The following is an 18077-nucleotide window of genomic DNA, read 5'->3' on the forward strand; positions in this document are numbered from 1 at the left end:
TGCTAGAAATATCAGTTTCATTTGACCACTTTTATGACTTAACTGTTGTCCCTTAGGTGTTTGTAACACCACCATTCGTCTTTGGAAGCAGGCAGAGCCTAGTAAGTGTAGCAGTTAGTTGAACTTATACTGAGGAAGAACTAAGTACTTACTGTATTTACCATAGATTTACTTGTTCACCCACAGATCGATCTTCAGACATTCCTCACTCTCACAGATCAAGATCTGAAGGAGCTGGGAATTACGACTTTTGGTGCCAGAAGGAAAATGCTGCTTGCAATTTCAGGTGAATATAACTGTTCTTTATATCTTAAAACCTGAAGACTCTCTGCCAGTGGTCTCAGCCCGTGGGGCTGGTTCTGCTTCCTACCTGGCAGGTGTGTGGTTGTGGTTTCAAAGTGTTTTTCCACTAACAGTGTAACAAATGCTGAGGATACCCCCACTCCTTCACCAAGGCACTGCCTGAAAACCTGCCTTGACAGGTGTCATTCCTGAAAACAGATCTCTTCCGAGAGATCTAACCAGAATTTCCCTTTGCAGAACGTGGGGATGGAGGAGGAGTTTGAATCTCTGTGTTGCAGTTGTGTTAAGCGCTAATCACTGGGTTCATGAGTAATTATTCTGGATTGGCTGTCATGCTTTAAATAAACGTGTCTTGTAGAGCAGCTGAGATCATTGCAGCAGAGAGAAAGACAGTGTTCTTTGGTACAGCTGGAACCTGGCAGTATTTCTTGTCTTAATGCTTTTTAACTTTCCCCAAAGTTTTAATAGAATTTGTGAGTCACCGAAGAGGGTAGTATCCTGAAAGTAGTCACAGAATGAAAGAAAATCTAAAGGTCTGTCTCCCAGACCACTGCCTTCGTGCATCTTTTGCAAGTTCTGTGTATGAGAAAATGCTGTGTGTTTACTAGGTATCTCCCATGTGAAAGGAATGGCCAAGAGTCATATGAGTGTAAGCCAAGAGTCATAACACTGTACATCAAAAGGTGTTTCGAGAAATATGAGGAAGAAATTTGGGAGGCAACAAAATAAGGTTATTGAAGATTTTCTGATTAAGTTCATGAATGCCAATTTTATATGTGTGCCAGTCTCTCAAAAAGAGACAGTAAGGGCAGAAGCCAAATGTTAGGTGTGATGAGAAAATTATGTTACTTTTTCAAAACACCAAATTTGCAGGCTATGCCTTTGAGGACAGCAGTGGCATCCAACTGGTGAAAGTTCTTTATAAACAGCATTTGTTAAACAAATCATCAAATGAAATTAAAAGCCTCAGTGCTTTTCCATTTTATTTTAGCAGCAGATTGCTTTTCCACTGCGTTGTAGAAGCAGATCAACCCCACCAACCTCCCCACAGGAAATCTTATATACAGACCTAATATCTGAAGCAGATACAAGCAGAATAGTCTTGAAATGGGGTGGAAACTCAGCTACTGAGCAGCCTGGTAGGCCTCTCCTTAGATAGAGCTCTTTACATAACAGTTTGAGAAGTCTTCCTGCCCGCTGTGTACCGAAGCAGCTGCACTGATGGAGCTCCATAGGGTGGCCACGGTTTCTTTTTCACTCGTAAGATTAGCTTGGTTATAGTGGAAGGAACACTATTCACATAAAGAGATCCGAGATTTGCATCTCCAAGTCATGCACCCTTGGGTGACTTTCCAGACCTCTTTTGATTTTGGTTTCTTAATCATGAAGATAGACTGGAGTAGATGATCATGTCAGGTCACCTTTCAGTTCTAAGATCTGTCCTTCAGTATGATATATCATCAGACACAGTGAGGATAACCTACAGTTTTAACAGTATGTATCATTAGTAGGGTACTCCCCCTTGTTCTTCTTTTTTTTTTTTTTAACTATCTGTGGCAGTAGAATAGTTTTCAACTTGTTTACCCAAAAGTTAAGTTTCAGAAGGCTACTTCTGGACCCAAATTAACTTCATATATTTTTTGTATTTCTTTTATTAATTTGAAAATGAAATTAATATACTACTTGAAACTTTACTATATACTGTGGGGCCACATGTCTAAATGTGGGGCTGCACATTTATACCACAGAAGTGTATGTTTCAGAACTCTATACTTTTTCACTAGAGGTCTGTGGAATGTCTGTGACTATATAATGAAAATTAAGTAGTTTCTTTGTGCAGCAACCCAATTCCAAACTGTACAGCTTCCAGGAACAAGCAAATGTCTCTAAATGTTTTCATAGATTCCAGGTAGATTATCAGTACTTTTTACTCTGAAATACATCGGTGATGATTCTAAGTCGGTTTTGGTGCAGGGGGTGGAGGGGAGTAGGGTGCAAAACATGAGGGGTTTTCAGTTCTCATTTAAGGAAAATATTTTCTCTAGCCATCATCTTCAGTGTTCTATTGAGGTTTTATCCTGCTTCTGCAGACTGCCTCTCTCAGTGGGGTTCACAGGTCTTCTTGCTTTTATAGGGAATTAGAAACTTTGAATAAGATGCCTTATGAATGCTCTGTACAGCAGGAAGTGTTTGATTATTTTAAGGGTGATTTTGTTGAGTGCATTTGTTTGAACCTGGTAAATCATTTTCTCTGCAAGGAGTAAGTTTTTGAGAAACCCTTCATTGAAAAGCTCCTTTTTCCAGTTCAGTTCCTCTGATAACAAAGACATTCATTTAAAGTCTCAGGACACTTCACTTCCAGATAGACGCAGGGTAGCAGGGCGGCCTTAACATTTGTCTTGTGGTTACATAGGTTGGCTAGATACAGGGTTTGCTCAAATTACTTTTTAAAACTTTTGTAGATTTTTAACTTATAATTGAGTTGTTCTTTCAGTATCAGATTTTGGTTTGCTTTTAATCTTGGGCTAGAAGACACATATTTTAATATTACAGGAGGAGATGAGATTTCTCTCCTCTAGAGATGGATCAGAGAAAACAATTTTTTTTCCCCCAAATACATAATTTTTGGAAAATTCATGGATTTCTCTCTGAGTATGGTAGTGATTTATTAACTAAACGTACAGGGACTAAGTGACAGGAAGTTTAGCATCCTATTGACAGGCTTTCCACCACAGCCTCAGGTAGATCTAACATTTCCCGACCTATTCTTTTAGTTTGTGACTCTGTTCAGATCCGCAACAAGATCCTGAGAGCTGCCAGGATTGTGTGAACCTTGGAATTTCAAAGAAAAAGGTTGGTATTTTCTCAAACTATCCCTTAGGCTTACTGAAAAAAATCAGAAGAGGGAGCTTGCTTTTTAATTTAAAAAAACAAAAACTGAAGTCTCTTCAGTAGGGCTTTGGTCCTTGATAATCTCTCTTAAAAGATTTCTCTCTCTGCTTCACACTCGGAATATCTCTATGTATGTACTCTTAGAAATTACATCTTTAGGGAATGGCTGAAATTCTTCATGATTAGTTATTCTCTCAAAAATCTAGTTGATGTGACTTTTCAGAATGAAGTTTTCAATGTCTATTAAAATTTCTTGTCTTCGACGGCCCAATTATTCTCCATGAGCATCTGAAAACAGTGTTTGATCTAACTCCTTTCTTTTCCCTCTCTGTAGTGGGGGAATGAATGTCCTCCTGACTCATGGGTTCTTGCCCCAAAGGAAAATGGAGGCCAAAGAAGGTCTCCTATCTAAAGGTGATAAAACTTTTCCAGGCTGTGTTTAAGGGGAATCATTTATTTTTAACTCTCCTATAAGTTTGCCTTTAAATATATTCAATTCTGTCTTGAATTGTAAATTTTATCTATTGTTTGTAAAATGAGATACATGTAATAGGAATGTCATTGCTACTGTGTTTCTGTAGGAACTTGAGACAGTAGCTGTCTGTATGCATGCCTGCATGTGTCTATTGCTTGTAATATTTCCCTTGCTTCTTTATTTTCTAAGCTTTGTTTTTCTATTTAAAAAGTAATTTTGGTATAAATTATGAAGGAAAGCTCTGTTATCTGGCATACCTGGAGCTACTTGTTTCTCAACTTTGTACTCCTGATACCTCAGGTGGTCTCTGCCCAATGGATGGATCACAGCAGCTTGTGGCATAGTCCTTTGCATCAGGCAGGCAGGGTTTCAGCTCTGTCACCAACAGCCACGTGGGCAAGTTACTTCATCTGTTTGTAAAACGCAACTTTCTTACCTGTAAAATTGAGGCTAGTAATACTATCTGCCCCTCAAGGAGGAGTTAAATAGCACACGAGGAATGTAGGCTGTAATAAATTACTGTTGTTTCTCTTCGCCCCTAAGACCTAAATGTGCACAAAAGGGCATGTCTCCACTCTTGCATCACCCCTATGAGACAGTCAGTTACATTTTGGAAAGCAGTGGGGTGAAATGTTAAGGGTTTTGGTCCCTCTTTAAGAACTTGGGAGACAAGACTGTGTCTGGCCATATGGCTGTCCCTGGCCACCTCTGACCCCCTGCCGGCTGCTTGAGTCTGTTCCCATCCCCAGCATTCCTGTAGCAAGCCGTAGCTTTCTGTGACCTCAGAATTTAGAATGGGGTTGTGTGCATGTGTATGGCTGAAGAAGTACTGTGTACTATGCAGATTATCAAAGGTATTGAGTCATGTGCTTCACCACCCTCCTAGAGAAAGACAACAGCTCTAAGCATATGAACTGTTTAACCCGTATATTTGAGATAGAATAAATCTGAAGATACAGTTGACTCTTGAACCACATGAGAGTTAATCCTGATGTAACTTATAGTCACCTTCGTATCCACAGTTTCTTTGCAGCTTCCACCCGCCCTGTAATACTGTAGTATTTACTGTTGAAAAATATCCATCTATAAGTAGAGCCACTCTCTTCAAATCTGCAGTATTCGAGGGTCAGCTGTATTTGCATTTGGTGGCTATCAGAAACGCTGCTTTCTAGTCTGACAATTCTGTTTACTTGTATGTATTCATTAGTAATAATTACGTCAGTTGACTTGAGGATTTGTGAATGTGTATGGAGGGGAGGACAGGGCATTGTATGGTCATAAACAAGGTAGGCTGCTTCAATTTTTCACTATTCTGATTAATAATTTTTAGTTGGGAAAAGACAAACTAAACAGCACTCTGGTTCAAAACTAAATTATTTAAAACTAAATTCCAGGATCTTGTAGTTTTTCCCTGAAAATCTGGATTCACATATTGGTTGTTTTCAATTGTATTGATTTCCTTAACTGTCGCTGTTTTTACTAAGTTGATTTTTTAATCAAAGAAACCTCTCACTGATATATTTCTTCATATAACTCTTTCTGAATTGAGGAGTGTAGGCATTGGAGTAAGTGGAGCCACTGGGCTGTGGCCTAACACGTCACTGTGCTTTTCAGTATTCTCATGTTTAGGTATGAGGTCCTCTTTTCATGTCTGACTTAAATAATTTAATGATCACTATGTTTGACATGGATGAGTCTAATGAGCTGTAATAATGTTCTGTGTCACTGGTAATACATCCTGTCATATACCTTTCACCAACTTTGATGATCTCCCTCCCTTTGCCTCTGAAAGGACATTTAGGGTAGGTCAAACTATTTTGTATATTTGGGTTTGAAAGGGTTCTGAGAATTACATATTCCCCAGGGAGTTTATAAACTGCAGTAAAATGATTTGTTGGTTCTCTCAGCTACACATGCTACCTTTCATATCAGACTTTTGATTTTGAGCATTTCAAAAATTTCAAAAATTTCTTGATGGTCAACTTAAAGGTTTTCCTTTTGCCTACCTACCGGACTTCCTCCCCCGCCCCACCACAACCTACCGCATCACTGTTTTCTGAGCTCTTCTGCCAAGTCCTGAAGACTATAGAACTTCTCCCTTGGGTTCCTAATAAGTCTCTGTTTCTCTCTCCAGAACTAAATAAAAACCGAAGAAAGCTCTTTGAACCGCCAAATACACGCACCTCTTTCCTGGAAGGTGGAGCAAGTGGGAGGCTACCCCGTCAGTATCACTCAGACATTGCTAGCGTCAGTGGCCGCTGGTAGCAGTACCCTCCAGGCACATGCCCTCCAACTCTGTCAAGTCGGATGCAGAAGATCTGTGAACGGCCTTCACTGCACACCGTCCTCAGCATTCTGGGTGTCTGGTATCAGGACCAAAGCATCTTATTCACACCTGAACTTTGTGCCAAGAGGGAAGAAAAGAGAGATGTTCTTATGTCAGCATATCAAGTGCCACATGTGGATTACTTTTTTTTCCTAATGGCAACTGGACAGAATTTGCAATATGGGGTAGGGCTTTATTTTCTCTTTATTTACCGATATAACATATGCACTGATTTTTTACTTAACGTGAAGGATGAGTTGACATCTGGGATGCCAGAAAACACAGAAGTTATTTTGTTTGTATTTTGCTTGTTTTAGTACTTGGGGTTTTTTTTTTTTTAATAATCAAAGTGGGGTTTTCTGGTACTGCTTTAAAATAATTATTGAGGTCTTTCAGCACTTTACACTTTCTAATTTCTTGTCCTGTGGAAATTATCTCTCTCTCATTTTTATGTCACCTGATGTATTGGTACAAATCAGATTTAGTCACATTTTTCTGACTGCGTTAAACTTTTATTTGAAATAGTACTGGATTATTAGTTTTTGTGCAGGATATTCTGTGACTTTGGGAAACCAAAGTGACTCCACTTGGTTATGGACCAGTTCTGTTCATTTATGTCAACATCCTAGAAATACTTTATCATGAACCAAGTTCACTGGAACAGGTGCGAGCAAAGAAAGACCAAATGGACTTTGCAATATTAACCCTTTGCAGTCATCATATTTAGCTGCTGCCTTTATTGCTAAAGTGATTTTAATGGTTGTCTGAAGGCAAAGGGCTATTTTTAGTATACTGCCACTAAAGGACACTTATTTATATCAAACTTTTATTTTTTAGATATTATAAGCATACAGTACATAACAGATTAAATTGATATCTACTAGAGATTTATGGTAGAGAATGGATGGCATTCAATAACTGGAGCCCTAGATTGTCACTTTATTTAAAAAAGACAAATAATCATCTGACAAGACAGCACTGTTGCCATGAGGAGGAAAAAAATACAATACTATCCTTATGTACACATTAGCTGTGCTCCATATGGTCACAGGACTTTCCTAAAACCGTATCAGTCTGCTTGAAGTAGACTGATCAGTCTTTCTTGAGACTGGAAAGGTCTATGTAAGTCTCTGTCTAGGGTGACAGTTTATAAAGACCGCAGAGTTCTGAAGGAGGAAAAGTATGACTGTTCTGTAAGCGGCTAAACTCATTGTTAACAATCTTGATACTGTGAAAGTCCAAGAAATCAGGCAACGTTGTTTTCTAGGTCTTTTCAGACATCTTTTTGTGGATTTATGAAGGGTTTTCAATCCATGAAGACAATCACTAAGTGCCTCTCTTTCTTCAAAGCAATATTATTTCCAAGTGTATTAATTTGTTGGAAAACTTTCCCGTTAGGAAATGTGGTGACTTACCTGTACTGTAATGACTTATTTATGTTCAGTATTCAAGACTTTCTTTTGCATGGACACAAACCACTGTCAGGTGCTCTCCACAGAGGCGTTAGAGTCATACAAACAATTGGGGACTTTCATACAAATGTGGGATAAGAAATACTTGGCTAATCATTAAAGTAAGAACAAAAACCAAGAGAGAAATATTGCACACAGAAAATTTTCACTTAAAAAGTATTGGTTACCTTGAAGGCATAGGTACTGGGCCTGTCATAAAGTTATCAATTATAATAGCACTAAAAGGATGTCCATTCCTAAAAGGAACTGTATCTGCTTATGGATGTAGAACTAAATTGTTGCCTTTGCAAACAGAAGGGAATCATCCTGCACACGGGGAACATGGATGCAGATCAGCACATAGAGCTCCCTGACATATACGGCTATATGAACACATCATGCCACACATTCAGCGTACAATAAGAATTCCAGATTTGTTTCCTGTGCAAAAATACTCTAAATTTTATCATTTCTTTAATAAGATCTTGGCCCCCGCAAAATAGTCATTTGGAGTCTTTTCCCAACTCTCCACCATGCATTTGCAACAGGAGGAAGATGGAATGAATTTGTAGTATTGAGTGGATATAGGTTTTATGAACAGTGCTTTGATATTATGCCAAAGGGAAAACTCCCCCAATTAAACTTAGGTTAAATAGAGTGGCTAAAAAAAATAAAAACACTGGAAAGTACTTTTCTCACTTTCTCGATGCAATGAAGGGAGTATGACGCTACAGTATATGGTGTTGTCAGTGTTATATGATGCACAAAATATTTGGATTATTTGAATAAATGTTTTTAACCAATCTGTGCCTTAATAGTGACCGGTTATCTGTAAATATAGAACAGATACAGATTGTATTTTTGTGTGGGTTTTGTCCTTTTAGTGATTTTTTTAAAAAAATGAGAGATGGAATTAAACATTGAAAATGGGAATTTTTCTAAACTAATCAGTTGTTATATGAAAAATAAATTTATATAACCCCTTTGTATTGCTCTTGCTACATGAAATGTGTCTCTGTTTTCTAACTTTTCTATTCTCAGCAGAATTGAAAGACATTTCTGCAAGTAGAATTAAATATCCACTGTCCATACTCTTGTTTTGCATTGACAGTCCTCATTTCCAGCCAAAAACTAATGCACTTTATTTTAGCCAGAGAATCCAGCACCAGTAATCAATCCTTGTTTCTGTGGCCACTCGTAGGTACGTATAGAAAGAGTAAGAAGATGAAACAGGTTTTATTCTTGTTCAGTCTTCTTTTTTAAAAATACAGACTCAAGTGTATGATTGCTTTGACAACCTCATCCATCAGCAAAGGAGCTCCTTACTAAAGTGATGCTGGATTTCCTGACCCAGGTTCCCATTTCAGAGACTGACTGTGCCAGCATACTGAATGGTTGTTGTGCCCTGCTCTGGGAGTATGTCTGAACTTATTCTCAAACAGAATGGATACTGGACTATTAATTCTGATATTTGTCTAAATCTCAAAGAAACCCTAGCCATTATACTCCCAGATTTATCCCCACTTGAATTACTTGTGCTGGTGGTTCTTAAAAATTGTTTCTAGCACAATAGTTCTTTTGATAACTAAAATATTACTGTGAACCCAATATTCAAGTATTCATTCATCATACAAATACTTAAATGAGGGCTAAGTACAGGCCGTGTTCGAAGAACACCAGTAAATGAAACATAAACCCTTATCCTCACTAAACTTACATTTGAAATGAAGAAAGATGGAACTGATGAAGAGGGATTGAAGGATGAAACATCTACCCTTCAACACAGGCCTCCATGCATTTACAGCTTTCCAAGGGAACTTGAGTGCTGTCTAGAAATCATGCTTTTTGACAAAATGGTTGAAAGTACCCATCTTATAGAAACAGGCTTGTGCTTTCAATCCTCGATATTATTCACAGCCTCCTTTCCTCCTCTATGTTTCGTTTAATCACATTCTTGAAAGGAGTGTGTGATCAAAAGTGATAGTACAGCTTTATATGATGATGCATCACTTCTTAGATTTGACTCCAGGTGACTCTGCCATATTTAGAAATCAGATTTACCTTGAAAGAACATGAGGTTTCTACCCCTGAGGATAGTCTGAGAATGCAGTCATAGAGAATGGTATCACCAAGATGGTGACAGTTCATTCCTCCTTCATTTCCCCTAAAAGAAAAACTAAAAACTATTCATGGATAAGAGGGGCTTGCAACAACCAGCCCTTGGATCTTGGCAGTCTGTGTTCCTATCTGCAGTGCCCAAGTAGTAGTCCCAAGCAGCAGCTTTGCTCATCTGCAGAACCAAGAAGGTAGCACAGTCTGACCAGGGAACTCAGGCTCCGGAGCCTGGTCTGCCCCACCCTCTGTAGACTGTGACTGCCCACCCCATCTGCGCGAAGGGCTGGCAGAACACCTGGAACTGGCTGACTAACCCAGTAGTACTCAGCCTGAGAGGAAGAAGGGCAGAGCTGACCTCAAGAGTAAAGCAAGCAACCCTGTTTGGCCAGGGAGCTTCGGCCATGGATTGGCTTGAGTTAATACCACAAACAGAGACACTTACTGTCTTGGAGATGCTCCTCCCACTGCACTGAGGAAGGGAAATAAATTCACAGCTCCTTCGGGCTTCCTAATCAGGGAACCTAACCAGAGCACAATGCATAGCCCCTCCAATAGTCCTGCTTACAGTGTTGCTTAAAACCCATGAGCCACAACCCATGGCTTTTCCCACCTGCAGAACAAATGACCAAGGTAATTAGTGTACACTTTTATCAGATTTTGGTCCCCAAACCCACTGCTTGGGTCCTGTCCAGCACTCCTGCAAGGCAAGCTACTTCATTGCCCCACTTACTGTTGAGTAAAGAGCTCAGTCATGGCCATTTAACAAGCATCACCTGCAGAACCAAGAACGTAGCACAATCTGACCAGGGAACTCTCAGTGGGGTGCAGGTCTGCCTGATTCAGGTTCTCAGAGGAGGCATTCCAGGCAAATGTGGAGCACATCCTATCATATCCCTTGGGCAGGGAACCAAGCAGCAGTCTATCCAACTCTTCTTGGCTAGTGGCACAAGCCTCACTCCCACCTTAAGAGCTCAAACAGTTGCCTTGCCCCAAATAGATCCTTTGCAGCTCCCCACCTGCCCAAAGACCTTACTGATAAACATGCCCAGAAATCCAACTGAACTGACTAGTGAAAACTTACCTCTGCCAAGGTGAATCGGCAAAGGACAGAAAAGGAGACCACTTACGCAAATAAACCAGTGTGAGAAATCAAGGGTCATAAAACATTATGTAAATATTTGACACCATGCAAGGAAATTAATAACTGAAAAGCTGTTAAACATCAGGCAAAGAATTAAGACTAATTGTCTTAAAAATGTTTAGTGAACTATGTGTATTCTTAATACACAGCCAGGCAACTCAATGAAATTAGGAAAGTAATCTAAGAATGGGCACAATAAAAGACAGAGACGGTAAGAACCTAACAGAAGTAGAAGAAATTAAGAATAGGTGGCAAGAATACACAGAAGAACTATCCAAAAAGGGCTTAATGACCCAGATAACCACAATGGTGTGGTCACTTACCTAGAGCTAGACGTCCTGGAGTGTGAAGTTAAGTGGGCCTTAGGAAGCATTACTATGAATAAATCTTGTGGAGGTGATGGAATTCCATCTGAGGTATTTCAAATTCTAAAAGATGATGCTGGTAAAGTGCAGCACTCAAAATGTCAGCAAATTTGGAAAACTCAGCAATGGCCACAGAAGTAGAAAAGTTCAGTTTTCATTCCAACCCCAAAAAAGGGCAGTACCAGAGAATGTTCAAACTACTGGACAGTTGCGCTCATTTCACATGCTAGTGAGGTTATGCTCAAAAACCTTCAAGCTTGCTTTCAGCAGTATGTGAACTGAAGTTGGATTTAGAAAAGGCAGAGGAACCAGAGATCAAATTGCCAACATTCACTGGATCGTAGAGAAAGCAAAGGCGTTCCAGAAAAACATCTGTTTCATTGATTACACTAAAGCCTTTAATTGTGTGGATCACAACAAACTGGGGAAATTCCTTAAAGAGATGGGAATACCAGATCACTTTACCTATATGCAGAGTGCATCATGCGAAATGCTAGACTGGATGACTCATAAACTGGAATAAAGATTGCTGGGAGAAATAACAAACTCAGATATGCAGATAATTCCAGGCTAATCACAGAAAGTGATGAGGAACTAAAGAGCCTCTTGATGAGGGTGAAAAGAGAAGAGTGAAACTTAAAACTTAACATTCAAAAAACTAAGATCATGGCATCTGGTCCCATCACTTTATGGCAAATAGAAAGAGGAAAAGTGGAAGTAGTGGCAGATTTTATTTTCTTGGGCTCCAAAATCACTGCTAACAGTCACTGCACAGCCATGAAAATTAAAGATGCTTGTTCCTTGGAAGGAAAGCTGTGGTGAACTTAGTGTGTTAAAAAGCAGAAACATCACTTTTCCAACAAAGGTCCATATAGTCAAAGCTATGGTTTTTCCAGTAGTCACATTCAAATGTGAGAGTTGGACCAAACAGAAGGCTGAGTGCCGAAGAATTGATGCTTCTGAATTGTGGTGCTGGAGAAGACTCTTGAGAGTTCCTTGAACTGCAAGAGAATCAACACAGTCAGTCCTAAAGAAATCAATCCTGAATATTCATTGGAAGGACTGATGCTGTAGCTCCAATACTCTGGCCACCTGATGTAAAGAGCCAACTCTAGAGAAGACCCTGATCCTAGGAAACATTGAAGGCAAAAGGAGAAGGGAGTGCAGAGGATGAGATGGTTAGATAGCATCACTGACACAATGGACATGTATTTGAGTAAAGACCCTGATGCTGGGAAAGATTGAGGGCAGGAGGAGAAGGGGACGACAGAGGATGAGATGGTTGGATGGCATCATCGACTCAATGGACATGGGTTTGGGTGGACTCTGGGAGTTGGTGATGGACAGCGAGGCCTGGTGTGCTGCAGTTCATGGGGTCGCAAAGAGTCAGACACGACTGAGCAACTGAACTGAACTGAACTGAACTAGGAGATAATGAAGGACAGGGAAGCCTGGCGTGCTGGAGTCTATCGTGTTGCAAAGAGTCGGACATGACTGAGCAACTGAACGACAATAACAAATGCATGAACAAAATAAGTTTAACAAAGAAATAGAAACCAGTACCAAACAACGTGAACATCAACAAACAAAAACAGACAAACTCAAAATGGAAATTCTAGATCTGAAAAAGAATAAATGAATTGATAATTCAATAGAGAGCTTGAAAAACCCACTTGACCATAAAGAACAAAGAATCAGCAACGTGAAAAATAGGATATTATCTAGTCATAGGAGCAAAAAGAATGAAAAGAACGCAGATGATAGTGTAGGAACATTCTGAGCTCAACTCCTCCATGGACACACCAAATCTAAAACCACATATAGAACAGTTTTCTCAGAACAGCCTGAAGACTAGCAGAACACCTCTTCTATAATTAAGGATATATGAAAAAATCTTTGTGACAGGTTAGGTGGGGCAGAGATGCATTCTAGTCAGGACCAACAGCCCCAATGGGTGACCCACAAGCAGAAAGGGAAATCACAAACTTGGAAGTCCTCCAGAAGAAGTGAGGGGTTCAAACCTCAAATAGAGTACCTCAGCACTGGGGACTGGAACTGGGAATATAAACCCCCTTAACTGATTCCAAAAACCACTGGAGCTTACAACCAGGACAGTTGGAACTCAGAGTCACTTGCTCTGAGTTCCAGCATAGAGTCAGCAGATTAAAAAGCACCTGGCACTCTAGTCAGCTTAAGACAGCATGCCCTCTGCCCTGTTCTGAGTGCAGACTCCAGTCCCTTCTACCCACCAAGGCCATAGCCTCTGGTATACCATAGGAGAAGCCCTGGTCCAAGCTGGGCTTGAGTGTTCCTCACCCCCACCAAAGTGTAACCTGAGAGAAGCCCTGGATGCACCAGGATCTGGCCCCGCTACCACCCGCCAGCCACCAAGGTGGCTCCCCTGGTATGCCCTGGGAAAAGTGCTGGCCCATGACCACTTCAGCTCCAGTCCTCCTTCCAAAGCCACAAGACACATGTAGTCTGTATAAGGATGCTCCAACACAAGGACATGTTTTCAATACTGGGGGAATAACTGTTTCACCTAATTCATAAAAACAAACACAGGAAGTCAAATGAAATGAGAGGACAAAAGATATGTTACAAATGAAAGAACAGAACTCCACAAACACCCTTAATAAAACAAAGACTATAAACAAATAGAAAAGCTCAATGAAATAAGGACTAGTTTTTAAAAGATAATATACAAAATAGACAAATATTTACCCAGACTCACCAAGAAAAGGATAGAGAGGGCCCAAATAAAAGAAATGAAAGAGGAGAACTTACAATTTACATCATAGAAATATAAACAATCAAAAGAAAAAAAAAAGTGTTAGTCCCTCAGTCGAGTCCAACTCTTTGTGACCCCATGGACTGTAGCCCGCCAGGCTCCTTTGTCCATGAAATTCTCCAGGCAAGAATACTGGAGTGGGTTGTCATTTCCTACTCCAGGGGATCGTCCCGACCTAGGAATTGAACCTGCATTTCCCTCACTGCAAGCAGACTCTTTAACATCTGAGCCACCAGGGAAGCCCAAACAATCATAGGGAATACTATGAACAGTTATATACCAACAGAGTGGATAACCTAGAAAAAATAGACAAATTCCTAGAAACGTAAAATATTTGAAGACTGAATCAGAAAGAAATAGAAAATCTGAACAGAGTAATCACTAGCAATGAAACTGAATTGGTAGTCAAAAAACTCTTCCCCCATCCCTGTCCAAAGCAAAAGTCTAGGACCAGGTGGCTTCACAGGGGGAACTCTACCAAACACAAGAAGAACTAATACTTATCTTCTTCAAACAATTCCAAAATATTGAAGAGGAAGGAACATGGCCAAACTCATTTCACAAGGCCAGTGTTACCTGAAACCAAAACACAAAAGGACACTATCAGAAAAGAAAATTACTGACCCAATATCTCTCATCAATATAAAAGGAAAGATGCTCAATAACATACAAGTAAAGCAAATTCAGCAGCACACTATCATTCACCATGGTCAATGGAATTTGTCCCTGGATGCGAGAATGATTCAAAATACACAAATTGATCAATATGATATATCACATTAATAAAACAAAAGGGAAAAAAGTATGATCATCTCAATAGATGCAGAAAAAGTATTTTAAAAAAATCAACATCTTTTAATGATAAAAAGTTAACAAATTAGGTATTAAAGAAATTCAACATAATAAAGCCCACATGTGATAAGCCCACAGGTAATATATCATGCTCAGTGGAGAAAGATTAAAAACATTTCCTCTAAGATTAGAAACAAGACAAGGGTGCCTACCTTCACCACTCCATTCAACACAGTACTGGAAATTCTAGCCAGAACATCAGGCAAGAAAAAGAAGTGTTCAAAGTGTTAGTCACTCAGTTGTGTCCAACTCTTTGCAATTCCTACAAAGAGTTGGACACAACTCTACATATCCAACTCTTTGTAGCCTACCAGGCTCCTCTGTCCATGGGTTTTTCCAGCCAAGAATACTAGAGTGGGTAGTCAAAGCCTTCTCCAGGGAGTCTTTCTGACCCGGGGACTGAAACTGGGTCTCCTGCATTGCAGAAAGATTCTTAACCATCTGAGTCACCAGGGAAGTTATCAAAATTGGAAAACAAGTTAAAATTGCCTCTTTCTGCAGATGGTATGATTTTATATGTAGAATATCCTAAAGAACTCACCAAAAGCTGTTACGTTTAATCAATGTATTCAGTAAACTGGACACATGTGGAAGAATATAACTAGACCTCTGTCTTACACCAGTCACAAAAATTAACTAAAAATGGACTAGGACCTGAATGTAAAACCTGAAACTAACAGTAAAACTACCAGAAGAAAATATGGGAAAAAAGCTCCTTGACATAGGTCTTGGCAATGACTTTTTGGTATGATTCCTAGAACCCAAGCAACAAAAGCAAAAATCAAAAAGTGGGACTATAACTATATGTAGGCAAAATGCTTCTGCACAGCAAAAGTAACAACAAAGCGAAAAGATCACCTAGAAATGAGAAAAAGTATCTGCAATCCATGTATCTGATAAGGAGTTAGTATCTAAAATATATAAAGAACTCATAAAACTCAATAGCAAAAAAAATAATTCCATTAAAATCGGGAACAAACATAAATAGACATTTTTCCAAAGAAGATACAGAAATGACCAACAAATACATGAAAGGATGCTTAACATCACTAGTCATTAGGGAAATGCCAATTGTTGAAAAAACAAGAGAGTTCCAGAAAAACATCTATTTCTGCTTTATTAACTATGCCAAAGTCTTTGACTGTGTGGATCACAACAAACTGTGGAAAATTCTGAAAGAGATAGGAATGCCAGATCACCTGACCTGCCTTTTGAAAAATCTGTATGCAGGTCAGGAAGCAACACTTAGAACTGGACATGGAACAACAGACTGGTTCCAAATAGGAAAAGGAGTATATCAAAGCTGTATATTGTCACCCTGCTTATTTAACTTATATGCAGAGTACATCATGAGAAACGCTGGGCTGGATGATGCACAAGCTGGAATCAAGATTGCTGGGAGAAATATCAATCACCTCAGATATGCAGATGACACCACCCTTATGGCAGAAAGTGAAGAAGAACTAAAGAGCCTCTTGATGAAAGTGAAAGAGGAGAGTGAAAAAGTTGGCTTAAAGCTCAACATTCAGAAAACTAAGATCATGCCATCCGGTCCCATCACTTCATGGCAAATAGAAAGTAAACAGTGGAAACAGTGGCTGACTTTATTTTGGGGGGCTCCAAAATCACCTCAGATGGTGACTGCAGTCAAGAAATTAAAAGACACTTACTCCTTGGAAGGAAAGTTATGACTAACCTAGACAGCATATTAAAAAGCAGAGACATTACTTTGCCAACAAAGGTCCGTCTAGTCAAGGCTATGGTTTTTCCAGTAGTCATGTATGGATGTGAGAATTGGACTATAAAGAAAGTTGAGTGTTGAAGAATTGATGCTTTTGAACTGTGGTGTTGGAGAAGACTCTTGAGAGTCCCTTGGACTGCAAGGAGATCCAACCAGTCTACCCTAAAGGAGATCAGTCCTGAGTGTTCATTGGAAGGACTAATGTTGAAGCTGAAACTCCAATACTTTGGCCACCTGATGTGAAGAGCTCACTTATTTGAAAAGACCCTGATGCTGGGAAAGATTGAAGGCAGGAGGAGAAGGGGGCGACAGAGGATGAGATGGTTGGATGGCTTCACCGATTCAATGGACTTGGGTTTGGGTGGACTCTGGGAGTTGGTGATGGACAGGGAGGCCTGGTATGCTGCGGTTCATGGGGTTGCAAAGAGTAAGACATGACTGAGTGAACAGAACTGAATCAAAACCACAATGATGTATCACCTCGTGACCATTAGAATCGCCATCATGAAAAAAAACAAGAGAAAATAAATGTGGAAAGAATATGGAGAAATAGGGATCCTTGTACATTATTGGTAGGACTGTAAACTAGTATAGCCACTGTGGAAAACAGAATGGAGGAGTCTCAAAATATTACAAGTAAAACTATTATATAACCCAGCAAGTCCACTTCTGGAAATACATCCAGAGAAAACAGAGACAAACTTTAAGAGGTATCTACACTCCCATGTTCACAGTAGCAATATTATTTGCAAATTGCCAAAGCACGAAAGCAACCTAAGGGTCCATCAGTGGATAAATGGATCAAGAATTTGTGGTAAATATATACAATGGAGTATTATTCAGCCATAAAAATGAGAGAGTTCTGCCATTTTCAAAAACATAGATTGATCCTGAGGGCTTTATGTTAAGTGAGATAAGTCAAACAAAGAAAAACAAATGTAGTATGATCTTACATTCACAGTCTAATTTTAAAAAACTCATAGTAAAAGGACTAATGATTGTCAGAGGCAGCGGGTAGGGAAGAATTTTGGAGGAACATGGTTAAAGGATACAAACTTTCAGTTATGATAAAGAAGTACTAGAAATATAATATACCACATGATAACTGTAGCTAACACTGCTATATAAGAAAGTTGTTAAAAGAGTAAATTCTGAGAGGTCTCTTTACAAGAAAATAATTTTTTTTTCTTTTCCTGCTTTTTCTTTTTATTGTATTTATATAAAGATGATGGCTGCTACACAAACTTATTGCAGTAATCATTTCACAATATATGAAAGTTAAACCATTATGTGGTACATCTTAAACTTATTCAGTGATATAGGTCAATTAAATATCAATGAAACTGGAGAAATACAGCAATAATTAGAAGTTAATTCCAAACAAAGAACTGTCAATTGTCTTGTATCTGCTTATTCTGTATATAGATGATTTTAGTACTTTCGTTTTTTTAACCTTCCTACTAGTTTTTTGTGTGGATAATTTCCTACTTTACAGTATGTTTGCCTTTTCCAATGAACTGTTCATTTTGTAATTTTGTGGCAGTAATGAGAGAAGGAAAGCAGAGATGCAGGCTTTTTAATGCATTTGAAAATAACATATCAGCAACTGAAAACAATAATATAAA

General features: G+C 39.2%; 1 protein-coding gene and 1 long non-coding RNA gene across 5 annotated transcripts in view; one reads left to right on the plus strand and one right to left on the minus strand.

Moving 5' to 3' along the window:
• Positions 1-8436, plus strand: part of BICC1 (BicC family RNA binding protein 1) — a 359182-nt gene extending 350746 nt beyond the window's left edge. For 2 of the 3 annotated variants that reach the window (XM_070470681.1, XM_070470680.1), the window contains exons 20-21: positions 187-286; positions 5805-8436. In XM_070470681.1, the coding sequence (XP_070326782.1) occupies positions 187-286; positions 5805-5935 (231 nt within the window). In that variant the 3' untranslated portion in view covers positions 5936-8436. Of the gene's footprint in view, positions 1-186; positions 287-3077; positions 3157-5804 lie in introns of all 3 variants that reach the window. The other variant, XM_070470682.1, reaches the window with a different exon arrangement.
• Positions 1-18077, minus strand: part of LOC110134594 (uncharacterized) — a 484741-nt gene that overhangs the window by 23254 nt on the left and 443410 nt on the right. For both annotated transcript variants that reach the window (XR_011488755.1, XR_011488756.1), the window contains exons 3-4: positions 5854-6070; positions 3928-4106 (exon numbers count right to left, since the gene is read on the minus strand). This is a non-coding gene — a long non-coding RNA (uncharacterized lncRNA). The remainder of the gene's footprint in view (positions 1-3927; positions 4107-5853; positions 6071-18077) is intronic.

This window comes from Odocoileus virginianus, chromosome 7, assembly GCF_023699985.2.
Source record: "Odocoileus virginianus isolate 20LAN1187 ecotype Illinois chromosome 7, Ovbor_1.2, whole genome shotgun sequence".
NCBI classification, from domain to species: domain Eukaryota; kingdom Metazoa; phylum Chordata; class Mammalia; order Artiodactyla; family Cervidae; genus Odocoileus; species Odocoileus virginianus.